At 34.3% G+C, this 17,407-nt stretch overlaps 1 protein-coding gene across 6 annotated transcripts in view; it reads left to right on the top strand.

Moving 5' to 3' along the window:
• Positions 1–17,407, top strand: part of ATRNL1 (attractin like 1) — a 466,156-nt gene that overhangs the window by 224,730 nt on the left and 224,019 nt on the right. For all 6 annotated transcript variants that reach the window (XM_051801056.1, XM_051801055.1, XM_051801059.1 and 3 more), the window contains exon 25: positions 7,014–7,075. In XM_051801056.1, the coding sequence (XP_051657016.1) occupies positions 7,014–7,075 (62 nt within the window). The remainder of the gene's footprint in view (positions 1–7,013; positions 7,076–17,407) is intronic.

Below are 17,407 nucleotides of genomic sequence, written 5' to 3'. Positions count from 1 at the left end.
TTGTCCTTTTCTTATCATGTTTTCTTGGAATTTCTGTTTCCCAAAGGTAAAGAAATGCATTTTGTGCTTTACCTGTTAAATATTTCTTTTGGGAAACTGACACAGTTTCCTATTATCTATCTTTTCCTCGTACAGGTCACTCTTCATAGTTAAAACCTTATTTGAAAGAAGAGTCAGTACTATTTTTTACTCTCTCTAAAAATACCCTAATATAATAGTATTTATGATTGCACTTATATTTAAACAAAAAATCAGAGTAACTTACCTTTTCCTTTGTAAGTATTGATTATTCAGTAATCATGAATTTAGAGATATCCTTAGGTCCCACCAGGCCCTAACAAATTTATGTAGTACATAATAATGTCTTTAAAATAGCTTATGCTTAGATCTCTGCAGTCATATTTCTAAACTTCACTTCATGCAACAAAAGGTAAGTGTGAAAATTTATTATATATTTAAATTTTCTAACATCCCATTTCCAAATTAGCATAGCATTTGATCTTTAATGTTTTCCTTGTAGAACAGATATACAAAAATTGTTCCCATCTACACAAATATTTTTCCACAAATATTTTCCTCAGCTGATTTCTGTATTTGTTGTCTAATGTGGCCTCAGTCAAAAAGTGTTCCCCAAGAAAATATAAATGATAGACAATAAAATATGTTAGCCTTTATGTTCAGTCAATATCCATTTCTTCTGATTCAGTACATACATAGTACCAGTGTGGGAGTGTATAATAGTTTTATCCAAGAAGAAATTAAATTACGGTTTTGACGATACTGAAGGAAGTAATAATTCTGCAGGGTTTAAGTCTGCATGATCAACACAGTCCAGGCAGTTTAGTTTGGGTTATGTCTGACCTTATTGCATTATGTTTCCAGGTTTAATAATTAGGCCTTCTACTAGAGTTTTACCATGTATTTATTTTAGTTTCTCTTATTTGTTCATTCTTAATTTATTAACAGTGGAAGATGAAAGAATTTTATACGGAAGTATTCATTCATTGTTTGTGAGCCTGAGCAGATAGAACTTCAGTGGGTAATGTCGTGAAATGGAGCATAGATTAAAATTGCTTTTTGTGTACATTGTTTGAATATATAAAACTTTTCCTGGATTAGGTTCCTGTTTCCTGCAAATGTGGAATTTTGATTTAGTGAACTCCACTTGTGCTTAGTTTTCCCTTTCTTTTTCCTTTTGCATGATTGGTTTCGTTAGAATTGCAAACACGGCTTCTTGACAGCTATACTTTTAAACTAAAACACAAAATTCTGAGGGCAGACTTACTATTTCCATATGAAAGATGTCCCTGAGTTAGACTTCCAAGATTATCTCATTTTTGTGGTGGAACAGATCTTGACCTATTGTTCTGTAGGACTCTATTATTGCCACATGTGATAGTCAAGGTGAACGTGAACTGGAGCAATGGTAAAAAGATGAATCTATCCCTGCAGACATTAACTTTTGAAGTTGGAAAAATCTCAGTGTTCAAAAGTTGTTCCTGTTTCAACTGATCTATTCCATCCACCATTATTCAGTATAAAGTGTATTTCCCATGTCATGCACGTAACTAAAACATGAAAAATTAAGGAATAGCATGCATTGAAATATTGGTTGCAATGAATCCTTGTGTGCAGTGCTCTCTGGCATATCCTGCTGGCTGTCTGACTTTTGAATCCTTAACTGGTGTAAAAGATTTGCCAGCAGTCACAGCGCCTTGTCTTCCTATTAGATCACGTCATGTGAAGAATGTTTGTTTGTTTGTTTTTTCAAAAACATACTTTTTGAAGACTTAAACATGACAGAGAAAAAAAGATGGGAATATCTTTTGCTTGTTGGAAAAATCCCTACTGTTCATTTGTCACTCATCAGCTTTTTCTTCATATACCTTTCTATCTCTTAAGACTGTGAGCTGGAACCTATACATAACACATTTGGCTTTGGAATCTTTTCATTCTGTCTCTGAGTTTCTATGACTCTGGCTTTTAGAGTCTATATTTAATCTGTATATTGGTGTTACTTTGATCTGAAGGAATACAAGCATAGTTCACTATAAGACTGTACATGAAAATTAAATTTTAATATTTAATAAAACAACAAAACAACAATAGTAATAGTTCATAATAATTTTCAGATCACCCAGATAAAAATCCAAGCAGAAATGTTGATAGAAAAACCACCACTGACAACACTTCCTAAAAGTTAAAATAGTGAAATGGTTTTTGTAGACTGAAGTTTGTATCTTTTATTAAGGCAGGTGGATACCTGGAAAAGTTAAGCTTTCAGACACACAAGCTCTTCATGTCTGATACAGAAGCATCAGACTTTAAAGCTAAATCCAAGTTGAAAGCAATTGCTCAAAGTTTAATTATAGAGCATTTTTCATAAAACACTGCAGTTCTTACCTCTAGGTAAGAACTAGGCTCTTCACAACTCCTGTACAAGATGAACTTTGAGTCTAAGATACAAAAGTCTTGGCTTTAGCAGAAATATTAGCTCTGTGTCACATTATAATTTCCATGCACATGCTTATCCCTTCATGTTTCACAAGTTATAAACTACCTATCACTCTTTCTTGTTACAACTTGCTTACCTTATCAACTCATCTTCCTCCCTCACCCTTCCACTCTACTTCACACAAGAAAATCACACAAGAAAGATCTGATATATGATCTAATATACTAAAATAAGCAATCATCCCAACTTCTTTTTTGGTCTGAATTCCTCTGTTCCAAGCATAAAAAGAGCTTGCATGCTCAAGAGGTTGGCTGATTCTGATCTTGTGGAAAAAATATTGATGCATGCAACTCATTCTTATTATCATAGATACTCATAGCTGGAGTTTCACCACTGTTAGAATATTCCAAACTACCCCACAAAAATTCCTCTTGTCAGTTGCTCAAGGTAGAGATCCTCAAATCATAGGACAGCTTTCATTCTTGATGAAGGGGACTCACAAATGAAGGAAAAGCTCAAACGACTTCTAGGGTTTTTTCTGTGAACCAGGTGTTGAGATTAGACTTTGCCCTGCTGGAGTACAAAGCTGGAATTTCTAAGTCCTTTGATGTTTTTGTTTCAGCAAATTCACTATAGCCTGATACTCTAATAATCATGCTCTTGTTTTTTTAGCAGCAAGTGACATAACTTGAGGCCAACTATAAATCAACTGGCATTGGTTTTATTCAAGAGACACCCAAATATTGTAACCAATTTATAAGGAAAAGAAAATTAAACCATGTTATGAAATCATACTAAAGGTTTTTTTGCATATCTTGTAGGCTCAGAATATTATTCCTTTTTTTGGGAGATACAGTTTTGGATGACATTATTGTGAAAATTATAACTTCTGATTCACCTTAATATTTATAGTTAATTTATTTTTCTTTGCTTTCAATAGCAGAGTATTTAAGAAAAATAAATATCCATTTTGTAGATTTCTGCAAAACCTGTCATTATTTGTGCTTTAAAACAACAATTTTTCTGTCCCAGTATTGGATCATAAAGTCAATGAAAGCTTTGACCTATAGACAAACAGGGAAAAGAACTTCAACTGTTGTAGTTGATGAGAAGTTTTCTAGTGGTTCCTGTAAAGGTGAGAAAATTGTTTGAAAATATTTATGGTAAATGGCTGTCTATTATCTTGGCTTTGAACAAAAAAAGAGATCGTGGGAGGTTACTGAGATATCTCTGCACCTCTACCCATATCTGTAGCTGCCACATTAATGTCTCTCCTAACTTTTCTTTTAGAGATCTGATGCTAATGAACGAAAGAATTAGAATCTGCACCTGAAACTGTATTTCAAATAATGTTTTACAGTAATATAAGTAATCCTACTTCCATTTTTCAGTGTTAAAGCAGAAATGTTGTTCCTCTTTCTTCAAGAGAAATAGGTTTATGCTGGAAATTCTGTGTTAACTCGTAGGGGTTATCCTTTGCCATAAAAAATTATATTCCACATGGCACTTGATTCTATTCTATAGGAAATGATGGAAAGGATATTTATCTTCATCTTCATTTATAAGAGAAGATAGAGATAATATTTGTGGGATCCACAAGCTTTTTAGATATTTTGAGGAAACTGAAGGCTATTTAGGCATGATAAAAATTAACAAAGGAGATATTTGTCTTCAGTATCTCTTAAGTCCAAAGTGAAAACCTGGAGCTGAAAGAATTTTCCCTGTCTTGTCCCTTATCTATGTAGGCACAAGCAAAAAGACAGTAACATTCATATCTATATGAAAACCTCATGGAAATAAATCTTTTTAATTGTATTCTGTTTCTTTGTATCAGTCTTAAGTTCCTGATATTTGCTTACTTCTTTGTGATCTACTTATAATTAAAATATATATTCTTTTTGTTAATATTCTGTGTTGAAATTAGTCTAAGATGCATGTACCGTTTCTTTAGAAAATGCTGTAGTTCATCTTTTGAACATAAACTGTAATGCATTTATTAGAAGGTGTCTGATTAAAACTGGAAATTACTTCTGGGATGGAACTTTATGTTTAACCATGTTTTTACTTTAAAATAGGAGTACTTTCAAGAAAATCCCATACAACCATACAAACAAGTTTTACAGACAGGTGTTCTTCCATAGGTTTTGCAAACATGAACTCCAGCAAAAGATCATTGCAATTATCTTGAGTAGATGATTAGATTAACAGAAGATGGAAATTGTAAAATCATTCCTTCTGTGTCCATTTTTGTGCAAAAATGATTCATCCCATCTTGAGTTTGGGAATATTCGAATCATTTAATCATTAATAGGTATATAAAATCAATATTTGCTGTGTGTTGAAAAAGGGAAATTAAGGCACTATAGTTTCTTAGAAGAATTTGAGGTAAAACTTTCCTGATATGACTGTGATTGGGTTGCAGGTTTTGATTGCAAACTTTCCCTTGACTGTAGTTGTTTCCAGACTCACAGATGCTGTTATGGAACTCTGACACTTTGAATGAAAATAATCCAAGTAATGCAAAATCTAAATGGTCCTTTTTAAGAGCTTTTTAAGGGGTCACAAAAGGCAAACTCTGTGAACATGGGCATGTTTTTTTCTCCTTGTGTTAGTTCATTATCTGAAGTATGGTACTTTTAAAAAGCATTCTGGAAATACCAGCAGTTAAGTTGAACACCACACAGTATTTGAAGGAAAGCCATCCTGCATTTAAAACAAAAAATTGAATTTGGAAAGCCTTTGTTTTTTATATAAGGTATACTTAAACAATTGCTTATGTATTATATGTGTTTTATATTGGGCCAAAGAAATCTTCTGTTCTTTTCTCAGATGCTATCTTTTCTGCATAAAATAAAAGTTATGTTACCATTAACAAATATTTTGACAATTTTGCTCACTCTGTAATTTCTCTTCAACTTTTTCAGATTTTTACTCCCTAATTTCTCTTCATTTGGTACAGTATGCATCATGAGAGTAACCTAAGTTAAAGTTTCTGAAAATTAAAAATTTCTGCTTATATTGGACAAATATGAAAACATTTGTTGATTTAACTCAAGTACTGAGTCAGATTTTTTTTCTCTCTCCTGCTTAATTCCTAAATGGTACTCAGCTTCTTGTCTTTCCACAGGATCCCAGACCAGAATGCAGATTTTACTCTTATTCAAGCATAGCAATCTACTTAACCTATGTACATCTAGGAACATATCCTCTCTAGAGAGGAGGAAGATGATAGCACTCTAGAAGTTTAATACACTAAATAATATTCTGATTCCTTTATGAAGTGTCTTTCATGATATTTTGGGCTGAGAAATTTGAAATATCCACTTCCTGTACTGCATTCCAGAGCTCCAAAAATTTTTTTCATTGCTTGGAATTGTGGAATTACAAAGAGAAAGGGGAAATTACATTTCAGAGATGTATTTTTGTGATGGTGCTCCCTATGCTTATTTCTGAAATGATGCTGTTTACATACTGTTCCCTCCTTAAGCTTTTAAGTAATCTGATTTATGTTTAACTGTGTTTGGCTGGCACAAGACACTGTAACACCATTATAATACTGAAGTTCACATTTCAGCTTTGCTCTAAAATAAAAAGAGAGAAAAAAAGTAGCTTTTTGAGTATCATGAGGTATCATTTCAGAAGTTCACGTCAGTTGTGAAAGGGAATCAGAGTAATTTGGTGTAATTACTAGTCAAGATCAGATCTTAAATGCACAAAGATCTCTAAAAACAACCATTACTTGAACAGACTGTACAATTCAAAGTAGAAGGTTCTGTATGTCTTCATTTTGATAATTATAGACTGAAAAACTGAGCAAGGCAGGGACTTATGGATATTTGTAGATATTACTTAAATATTAAGTGCTGTTCTTAGTTATAATAGTAATTATAGGCTGTATTGCATGCAAGTGTGAATGTCTGCTTGTATATGCTCTCTTAGAGATAATTCTTAAATCTTCATGAAAAATTACAGCAAGGAGCTGAACTAATGCATGCTCTGGTGAGGCTCTAAGAATGTAGCCCAAAAGAATATTTATTACTTTGTCTTTAAAGTAATTTGCTTTGAAACTGTTTTTTTATGCACCAAATTTATCATTTTTTATAAAGTTAACACATGCATTAATTTTAATATTATGCAATTATTAATTTTAAGCATTATATGTTGTTTGTCTTCTCTAAAACCTTGTTTCAGTGTTGTTATTAAAGTGGAAAATGGTGATAGTCAAAACAGTTGACTAAAAAGAACTCAATTTATAAAAATATGATTTCTTAATATTTTGCATCTTGGTTTTATATGTTTTAATATTCTTTTTATTGTTTATTAAGCAGATATTTCTATTAACTTTACTTCAGTAAAAAAACTATATTCCACTCTTTGCATTTTGACACCAGCAGAGATATAGGGATTAGTTGCTCATCTCACTTTATGATAAATGCAGGTGTGTGCATGCTAGACTGAAATTACACTTGAAACTAATCACCCACAGAGCCATAAAACCCTGGCCTAAAAAGAGCTGTTGAGTCTGAAAATGTTGTAATTTACTTGTATTTTTTTGCAGATTGCCTTCTCACAGCACAATACTATCATGGATCTGGTGCAGTTCTTTGTCACCTTCTTCAGGTAAATTGCTTTTTCTATCTTCTGACTGAAATTGTGATGATTCTTGACCATTGAACCTGTGTCTTAACCAGGCAGCTGCTGGAATCTTTCATGCATTTCATATTCAGTGGTTCAGTCTTCACACTTCATAAAGATTTGTGCTATATATCACAGTGATTAAGAGAAGCCAGCTAAACTCAAACAAGTCATTTATGTGTGTGATTCTTTTATAAACACTTTAAAAGAATTATTGAAAATGATGGCTCTGTTGTTTTTAATAAAGCACACCAAATCACTACTAATGCTGTCATGTGTTAGAGATTAATTGTGAAAGGCAGTAGGTGATGCCTGAGATTTGGTTGTGGCAGCAATGTAGGAATGGGTTTCAACTGCAAATGGACAACTATTCTGGGATCTGAACAAAACTCCACTAAAAGACTTCTTGAAAGTTCCACTGTCTTATAAAATGTCACAAACTTGAATATACATGGATTAGTTACAGTGCTTTGAAATCTTGCTGTGAAGATATTCCCCAATAACCGTGAAGCGTACACGAAGTATGAACAGTGACAAATACATTCATCAGACTTTCTGTATTTCTAGAACCGCCATGCCTTTATTTCACAAGTTCACAGTACACCTTTTCTGTTTACTTCAATCACTGTGCTCTGAGGAACTGTACCTGATGAATCAGACTCTTAAATACTGTGAACAGACCAATCTGTTTATTGCTGTCACCAAAATGCAAACAGAAATGAGCAGAGCCTGAAGTTTTCTGTGCCAAATATATTGGCTAATGGAGAGGGGTTTAGTAGCTGATGTGAAATACCCCATTTTTCCTCAATCACCGAAAACGGAGCAATAAAATGCTCATTGCCTAAAGATCAGTCTAGTAGTGTTTGGGATTTTAAGTGTTTGGTTGTTGGGGTTTTTCGTGTTTGGGGGTTTTTCCTCTTTTTTTTCTGGGAGGCCATCAAGATCTAAAAAATTATGCAAACCTTAAGATTACAAACTCATCTAGAAGAAAGCAAAGTCTGTCCAAGTATGACAGAACAGAGGGACCCAATCACAAATAGCAGAGGTAGACTAAAAGCAGTTTGTTTGTGCTCTATGCCCTAATGCAGCCTTAGAAAAGGTAAACTATAGGCTCTTTGATGGTGAAGCCATCTCTATGGATACAGTGCATTACCTCTCCTGGTGTGATTGTCTGTCTCATGTAGCTTGTTCTGTGTGAATGCAAACTCATCATGATCCTGGTGAAAGAAGAAATCTGTCTGCCTGAACAGTAAGCTAATTGGAAACCAAGGCAAACGTAATCCCCCTTAGAGAGAGAAAGACTGTAGGATAGCTGTCAGCTACCCTACCACTGCCTTTGGCTCACCTTCAGTCTAATTACCTAACCAAGGCTTGCAGCTGGCACTCAGTTCAATAGGGCCTTGCAGTGTAACATTAATAGTCCACCTTTGGAACCTAGTTGCAGAAATATGTAAAGGAATCAGGAAATGCTGTGAGTAGAGCATTGCCATGATCCAAGCAAGGTACAAACCTTAATGACAGGGAACCCTCCAAAAACATACAAATCAGGCTAAGGTTTCATGGTGATAATGAGAAATAGAGTGACCAAAAAAAAAAAAATTAAAATATTGATGTAAGGTTGTATTGTACCCTTCTACATTTGAGTTGGTATGAAGGTGTCTGTAGCGATAGGTAGGATGTCTAGGAACTGGAGCTCTCATACTGTGTTTCTAAAAAAAACATAGAGGCAAAAAGAATAGCACAATTTTCAAAGCAGGACCTGAGAGGGGAAGAGAAGGGAGAGGAGAATTTGAGTTGGTTCTGAATTAAATGACTGCATGAAAAAGTTATTAATTGTGTTGCATTCCCAAGATTAACTCAGGCCTATGGCTTGGCTAACTGGCTCTTTCCAAGACATGAACCAGTACCTTCTGTGTATCTTTCTTTCAGTGTTATGCCCATGGACATGGGGTTTTGACAGGTGTTAAAGTGCATTGATTCTCTTATCACAGAACCAAACCAATCATGGGTAATATCCCAGTGACACTCCCAATGCATAACAACTGTGAGCATGGGATCCTCACTGACAGCAGAGCTAGCAGTCAGTCAGTCCATGTAGATGATCCAAAGAAGCAACTATTGTCACTGGATTATTAGTTGCAATGTGTTGTAAGTAAATGTAGGGAAAGTACTTAGTGTGCCCTTTACAGAAAACCAGAATGAAACGTTTCCAGTCTAGACACCATTAAAACTTTCAGTAGCTATTAAATTGGATGTCATTTCTACAGGATCACCATTCTGAACAACCTGAAGAATATTTATTACTGCAAATCATAGCAATAACTGATTTATATTTTTTTCACACTAGTGGACAAAGTTGTACCCAAAGGACAAACCCGTGGGATTGTCTTTGCTCAGGGACCAGGGTGTACCTGGTGGGTAATGAGGGAAGATGGGGAGACCCGGTGTCTGCCTCAAGGAGATTTTACCTTGGGGGAAAGGTGATCTGTGTTTGGAGTTGTATGTTGCAGGAAGTAAAGTCGCAGGACAATGAAGAGCGAATTTTGCAAGGACCCCATGGGAGCAGGGGAAGGACTCCAACTCCTCTCCCTGAGCAGCTGCAGAAACAACAACTGACCATAACCCCCATTCCTCGTCCCCCTGCACCACTGGGGGGGAGGAGGGAGAACATGGAAGGAAGGAGGGGTGGGGGGGAAGGTGTTTTTAAGACTGTTTTATTTCTCACTCTTTGGTTCTTATCCTGTTAGTAATAAATATAAATACTATCCCCACTTTGAGTCTTGTTTTGCCTGTGAAGGTAATCAGTCACAGATGTCTCCCAGCTCTTATCTCTACTCATGAATTCTTGGCTGGTTTTTTTCTCTCTCCTCTGTCCAGTTGCAGAGGGAGAGTGAGAGAGCAGCTTTAGTGGGTACCTGGTATCTGGCCAGGGTCAACCCACTACATTTCCATATTGGTTGATAGTGTTTGAGCCCTTATCTGAAAATTTTGTTTCAAAGATTTGTAGTCTAAAAGAATTATTTTAATAAGAGTTTGTTTCTTTCTTTCTTTTTTGTGTGTTTTTAGTTTTGTTTGTTTGTGGGAATTTGTTTTCCTTTGTTTACTGAGTAGGAATGTGGTATATTATGACTGTGGCAAATTATGTTGGTAACAGTAATAACCCAGGTCATATTTACTAGGATTATTGATTGAGAAAATAATTGTGTTTAAAGATAATTTGAATGTGGTTGACAACAAAACGTATTTCAACACGCTTTGATAAACGTACATTTGCATTTCTCCCCTCTAATATCGTATTTCTCATGTTTCTGAAGATGTGACATAATGCTATTCACCCTGGCTGCTTAACCAAAGCAGCAAATAGGTTAATTTGACAGGAACAGCTTTTCAATAACCATTCAAAAGTACAGTTTAAAACTGTGTGTTCCAAACTAAAAGAAGAAATGAACATTTTACTGCTTGAATCAGAGACATCAAAATAACAAGCATTTTTAGAACTGTCCTGATGTATCAAGGTGAACTCTTTTAAAACTATTGTTCTGTAAGAACTTTATTTAAAACTATACATAACAGCAAAAACTCTATGATTAGCTCTGCAATTAATGCTTGGTCTACCAAGATACTGATATTCTATACCCTAGAACAAAAAAGTTATAGAAATAAAAGTTATTTTGAAAAAATAAGCAGAATATTTTTGAAGCTGTAGTTCTCCAGACCATGATATGAATAGTTAAAAACCCTACCTTATTTAATTTCATTATCTTTCTCCTGGAAGGTTTCATTGTATCTACTGATTCAATGACCTTTTCTCTAGAGTAAAAATGCAATCAGTTATGTAAGAGTAGGAACAGGTTACTAACTGTCTTAAAGAGAGTTTGGCATCTGTGTTGCTTTACTCAGTGCCTTGAAGACTTTTAGCTGTCACACAAATGGAGAAGTGTCTGACTTTTTTTTCCACTTGCTTTGAAGAAGCACAGATCTCATTAGGAAATTTCACAGGCAGCAAATGTGAATGATTATTCTTCTTACACTGAAGAAATACAGTACCCACAGTTAAAGAAAGTCTGTTCCTGTATTACCCTGACCAGTAAAACACTTAATACGCTAAAGTTTGGAGCTATTTTCCTTAAACTATAAGTGATAAAAACATTTTTAATGTTTTCAAGTCTTACATGAATATATGGTTTTTATATGGTAGGTGCCAGAACACTTTTTGGCATTGCATAATTGTATAAGAAGTAGCTTTATTTTCTGAGAACATTATTTATTTTTTTTTTAGATCATGTTTTATCATGCATAAATATTGACTGTTCAATAATTGTTGTTTTTATTATATATGATTTGAGTAAATCCAGAATTGAGAGCCAATAAACACTTGATTTCTTAATATGCTTTTAAATAAAATTTTAACAGTATAACAGAATTTAAAATAATACTCATGCATTTCTTGGAAAATTATTTGTATTAATAATCTTAAGCAGGAGTTTTGGTAAGAAATGTGTTTTTAGCTCATAATCAGAAACCAGGCAAGCATGAAATCAGTGCAGATAACAAAGGTTAGCTGTTAATATACTTGTGATAGGAAATGATATGCATCTGCTACTGTCATAACTACTTTTTTAAAGCCTGCTTCAAATACATGGTACCAACTACTAACCAATCAGCACTTTCTCTAAGCACACATCCTTATGCTCCCAGAACTATTCCTTCTGTTGTCTCTGGCACTTTGGGTGGAGCTGACAACAGTGGATTTTATATCTGAATGGAGTACTATACTTTAGTCACTTTTATAACATATCTCCTTACTATTATGAATTAAAGAATTTTAAATTTTTAATAAGTAGAGCACTGTTAAATAATATGGATAGTTTGATAGTTTGTTTTCTGTGTGCTTTTAGAAATTCCATAAAAAATTATGGTCATTTAGGATCAGGAGTACATTCTTTCTGATAAATCTTTCTGTAAGCAGTATAAGTGAGAGAAAACAATATTCAAAATATACCTAGTGTTTATTGCAGGAGGAGAAGATGGGCATTAAGGTAAGGACAAGCATGAGCTACAATAGGACTTTCAGCAGATACTGAAGAACCAGGTTTATTAACCCCATGTGTACGACTGTGTGCCAAAATCTCTGAACAGTCCCTTCAGTTGTGCTTCCTGCAGTGGGACTGGTGGCTGCATTTCAGGGGGTTGTGTCAGAGCTCCTGGGAGCTGCAGAGCTTGAATCTGCTGTCCTGGGTGTAAATTTGCAATGGGAGAATTCCTTCTCCCTACCAGCATTCTTTGCTCTGTATGGCTGGCTTCATGTTTTGTTTTTGTTAAAATGAAGGATGATAAATTAGTGCTAGATTTTGGCATGCTTATCTTCATGAGATGACATATTGATCTCCATAAGAAAGACAAAACAGTATGTCAGGATCAGATCTCATCCACCATGGCTGTGCCCTCGGAAAATGTAGAAGCCTTATAAATCTAAATTAGAATATTTTATGGTAACATGAAAATCAAGTCATCTTAGCAAAATGGATTTTACATTTGGGGCTAGAATAAAATTGATTTTTACTCAGTGATGCGTTAAACAGTTTTCACCTCACTTAGAAGCAAATAGTTGTTTGACTTCCACTGGGACAAGCCTGTCTATACTGTGGTAGACAATCTTGAGTTGGGTTTCCTTTTTTTAAATGTTTGTTTTGAAATTTTGACTGTAGATTTATGTCTTCCACTCTCTGAATCGCACTGAATCTTTGTCATTACTGTAGACTTATTTGATAAATTCATATTTCCTGAGAAGGCAGCCACTGTTATTGGCCTGCAGGCAAAGGAGATTCCCCTGTACCACTGGATCAGTTGCTCTTCAAAACAACGGATGAGTAATTTAATCCACCAGTGAACAGAAATGTATTCCATTATTTTGTTCTTTTTCTTCTTTCTATGTTTTTCCTTTGAGTCATTTGGAGGGCATTTGAGTGTACTCAATGCCATATTTTGATTTCAACAGACACTGTTCCTCGAAATAGGAAACAGTTGCTCAGATATCTGAAGGTGGCCTATGTACTTGCTTGATGTAAAACAGGTGTGGCTTTTTCCTTCTTTCAAGTAGGTTTATTGAAATTTTTGAATACTCACTTCCTTTATGTATCAAATACATTAAGTGAGAGCTGTTTGTTGTGCCTCCTGAAGTGCTCAATCCCAATTTCTCCTCAGTTCATAATAACTAAAAATAAGTTCTGGAATTGCTTAAGTGCAGAGTGTAGTTGTAGGGTGAAGTAAAAGGATTTGAAAGAATTTTTTCCCCCTAGTCTTTTTTAGAGAGAGAAAAAAGAGAAAATCTTAAATTGCAATCTTCATCATGTGTGATGCTGTAGCCTAGCACTCCAAAAACCATCTTGTCACCACTTCTTCTTTTATAAAATCTCATTGGAACCAAAGCTGCCACTTCTATGGTAGTATTCACCACAGAGGTCTCTGAAGGTGGCACCTGAAACACACTTCTCAAGACCCTGAAGAAAACATGTATTTTTTTTTAAGACTCAGTGCTTTGTGGACTCTCTTACTCTGAGGCAGCTCTGGCATATTCTCCTTACAAGGATATGTCTTTTTACAACTGCATTATATTTTTTATCCTAAGAAGCATCGTAGATAATTCACGCTGTGTTTGTTTTGGTTTCCTACATTTTGTGCTGTATTTTCTTAAATCCGATTAGTCAATTGTTTTCTTACACTAAAAGAACATTGGTGCTCGCAGCTATTTTTCTTCTAGACTCCTTAATCCTGGTCACATTTTTTTATGAAACTCCAGTCCACCATGCTTTAAACAAAAGAACTAGAACAGGTTTTCATCTGTGATAAATGGGCTTGAAATTTTGCTTTTGTCATTTAAATTCGAAAGAGAAGGAATTCGTTTTTCTTATGACATTTACCAGTTAACTTCAGAAGTTTATTTCCAGATATAAGTATACAGTGAAGTGAGGTGCAAGCTGATGAAGGAAAATAATAACCAAAAATAAAGGAAGTACAAAATATTAGTGTTTTCCTTCAGGCAATAATGTCATTGACCATTACAGCAAGTGACAAGCAGCTTTGTCAAGCACGGTGCCAGCCTGTCTCTGCAGACGTGGTCGGTGTGGCATGTTGTGGAGTGAGTGACATCGAAAAAATGAGCAATCTGTTTATGGCAGTAGAGAAGTATTCAGGGTTCCTGTGTTCACTTGTAATATATCACAGAAAGAGAGAAAAGAGAGCGCTAGACTCTGTGTTATGCTGTGATTTTTATAGGTGCTAAAGTATTACATCTAATTATTAATTTTGAGAAGAGACATCTGAATTCAAAGGAATTAATCTAATAAAATTTATTTACTGAGATACTAATAAAAAACATTCCAGTAAATTTTCCTGGTACCAAATGAAGCACTTCGTGTGGAAGACTTTGTGGATTTTTTTGATTTATCTCTTGGGATTCAAGGTGGGGATGCTATGTCTTGTCAATAAGAAGCAAAATTATGGAAATTCTGCCGTGGACTCCAAAATCTGCACTAAGAATAACACAGTAAAAAGCAATTAGGTAATCTATTTAAGTTTTTAATCTGAATTTAATCTGCATATGTGGCCCAATTGTATTCTATGTCATAGTTGGTTTTCAAAGTTTTCTCTAATTTTTTGTGCTATTTTAGGAAAACGCATGAAAGTTTCTAAATTATATTTCTTTTTTAATATATTTTGAGTTTTTTCAATTGAAATTCTAAATATCAGGTTGAGGAGAATTGGGTTTTGTACTCTTTATCCAGTACGATTACAGAATTTTTAGTGTTCTTGAATGATGCTTCTTTGGCCTGGACACCTAAAAATCTCCATCTGTTCTTCAGAAAAATTCCATGTTAATAGAGCTTTAATAACGAATGTTATGACTTTTTTACACCTACCCCTTCAACTATATTAGCCTCTTTGGAAAAAGTATTGAAAATCTTACATAATGAAGGGAAAAGTTCTTTAGTAATGTGTAAATCTATTGATTATATTTGAGTCTATTATGCTAAACAATGCTGACATGGTGTGTGACTTTCTAAATGCATTTTATGTTTCTGTGATTTATTATCAGAGAATAACAGCTTTACTAGAGAGTGCAGTGAAAGATAAGAATCGGGGAAAACATAAAAAAAACCCCTGAAATAATGTGAATCTTTTGATTTGGAAGGTTGCTGAAATTTGGCATTGGTGACAGTTCTTCTTCCTCAAATTCACTAATTGACAGTAATTAGAATAAAAGAGTAATTTTTCCCCCATTAAGTATTAATTCTGAATTAGTAGAAATCAGCAAAACCATTGCAAAAAAAGCAGAACTGAAAGCACAACCATTTTGAAATAGAAACAATATGTTCAATTTCTAATGGTTCTGGAAACCTACTGCAGAAAATATTGAATTCTATATTTCATGATTTGCCCACAGATTCAATGGTCATAAATTATTTTTATTTTCTTTTTAGATCTGGGTTGTTTTTTTTTACATACAACATCACTTGTTGAGAGAAATATAGAGTATTTCACCCATGAAGGGCAAACCCATAAAATTATATGAAATATGAAAGTCTTTTCCATGAGTAAAAGAAACATAATCACACTTTATGGATGTGATGTTCTATTTATTCTTTGGAGATTAATTTCAGTTTACGTGAGATTAAACCCCTTTGATTGTAAATCTTTTTTATTTGCTTCTTCAAAGAGGTGAAAGGAAGAACTACTGAGAGTTAAAGTTCACATCTAGAGCTTTATTGCCTAATATATTTCAGAGCCCTTTTACATGGTTCACTTTAGTCTGATATTGTATTGGCAGAATTAAATGGGAATATTGGTCTTCTGGATAGCATCTTGATGTATACTGTATCCATTTTCCCTTTTTAGTTGTATACAGGCTGTTTGTATAACTGAACATTCATTCATACTTTAGTAGCTTTTGGTATGGTTTGTGGTATATTTAAGATGAAAACACAAGTTTATGTATATATTACATGAATTATGTATGTAGGAAAATAGAAATATAAAATATGTATGTGTGCATTTCTATAGTTACCTTTTAATAATTATTTTCTTTAATAAGGTTATTTAATATCCCCCTCCATTCTCTACAAGATTTTGGTACATGTACTTAATGGAAAAAGATCAATACTTTTTTTCATAGTAATTTTTCCTGTAAATTACAAGTTCCCCATTCAAACATTTCTTTCTTCCTTACTTTCCAGAGGATGTTTCATTGCACAGGAAAAACCAATAAACTCAGGTTTTACCCAGACAGTTGTCAGAGATGATTTGAAGCTATGATAGGAGTTTATGACTCAGGAGTGGAAGGATTAAGTTGCTTTTCTGGATTCAATATATATTAGTAAATTATTTTTCATGAACATAGTAGCTGTTCTTAGTAATAAACCAGTATGTATTATATTGATATTTCATTGCCACTACGTACTTTAAAACATAATTTATATAAAATGCAGTTGACATCATTGATGCTTCAGTCTCTCTGTTTTCTGTTATGCATTCAGAGCTTAAATTGGGAAGCTTTATTAATACCATTATTGATGTTTTAGTTTATCATTTTATTTAATTTACTCGTATTCCTCTTATGTTTCTAATAGCCATTATAAAGTGCTGCTCTAGAGACTTAGAGCATGCTTTTGGAAGCGTCTTGGTTTTTAAGGCTCATTTCCCTTTCATATATTTCTTTTAACTGATGTATAGCAGTCCATAAGTCCTGGGCTATATCAGCAGCAGTGGTCCTCTGGAAACCAGTCAGAAAGCTCCGTGGCACGGGGGTACTACTTTCCTCTACCCATGACCATCATTCTGTTTCCAGTGCAGTGTTACAGATCTCCACTGCCAAAACCAGTCTCAAAACAGAAAGGCTGCTCCCATCACAAACATTTACCACAGCCCCTGGGGCACTGAAAGGCAACAAGCATCTTTTACTACAATACATCTTCATTACTTCCCAAACAAGTTACACTTCACATGCAAAAGAACTGGAGAACTTCAGCCTGGGGATCTAAACCTTTGTTTACACTTTATTGTATACACAGGCAATGCATTGTGCTGCAAAGTGTGGGTGCTTGGGTGAATCCATGATTGCCTACCATGAATACCCTGCTGCCCCACAGGGTATAGGTGTTTTTGGTACAAGTACTTGAGTAGAGGCAGCTCATAGACTTGTCTTTGATTTTTGTTGTTATTTATTTTACTACTTTTTTAAGTACTAAAATGATCATATTGTAAAAGTCCCGTTCTTCTCCCACAATACATACATTATTTTATTATGTTTTATTTTTATAT

Source organism: Manacus candei, unplaced genomic scaffold (genome assembly GCF_025592945.1).
Source record: "Manacus candei isolate 608988 ecotype Guabito, Panama unplaced genomic scaffold, ASM2559294v1 h1tg000050l, whole genome shotgun sequence".
In the NCBI taxonomy this organism is placed as follows: domain Eukaryota; kingdom Metazoa; phylum Chordata; class Aves; order Passeriformes; family Pipridae; genus Manacus; species Manacus candei.
Note: the sequence above shows the minus strand (reverse complement) of the source record. Positions and strands in the feature narration are given on the sequence as shown.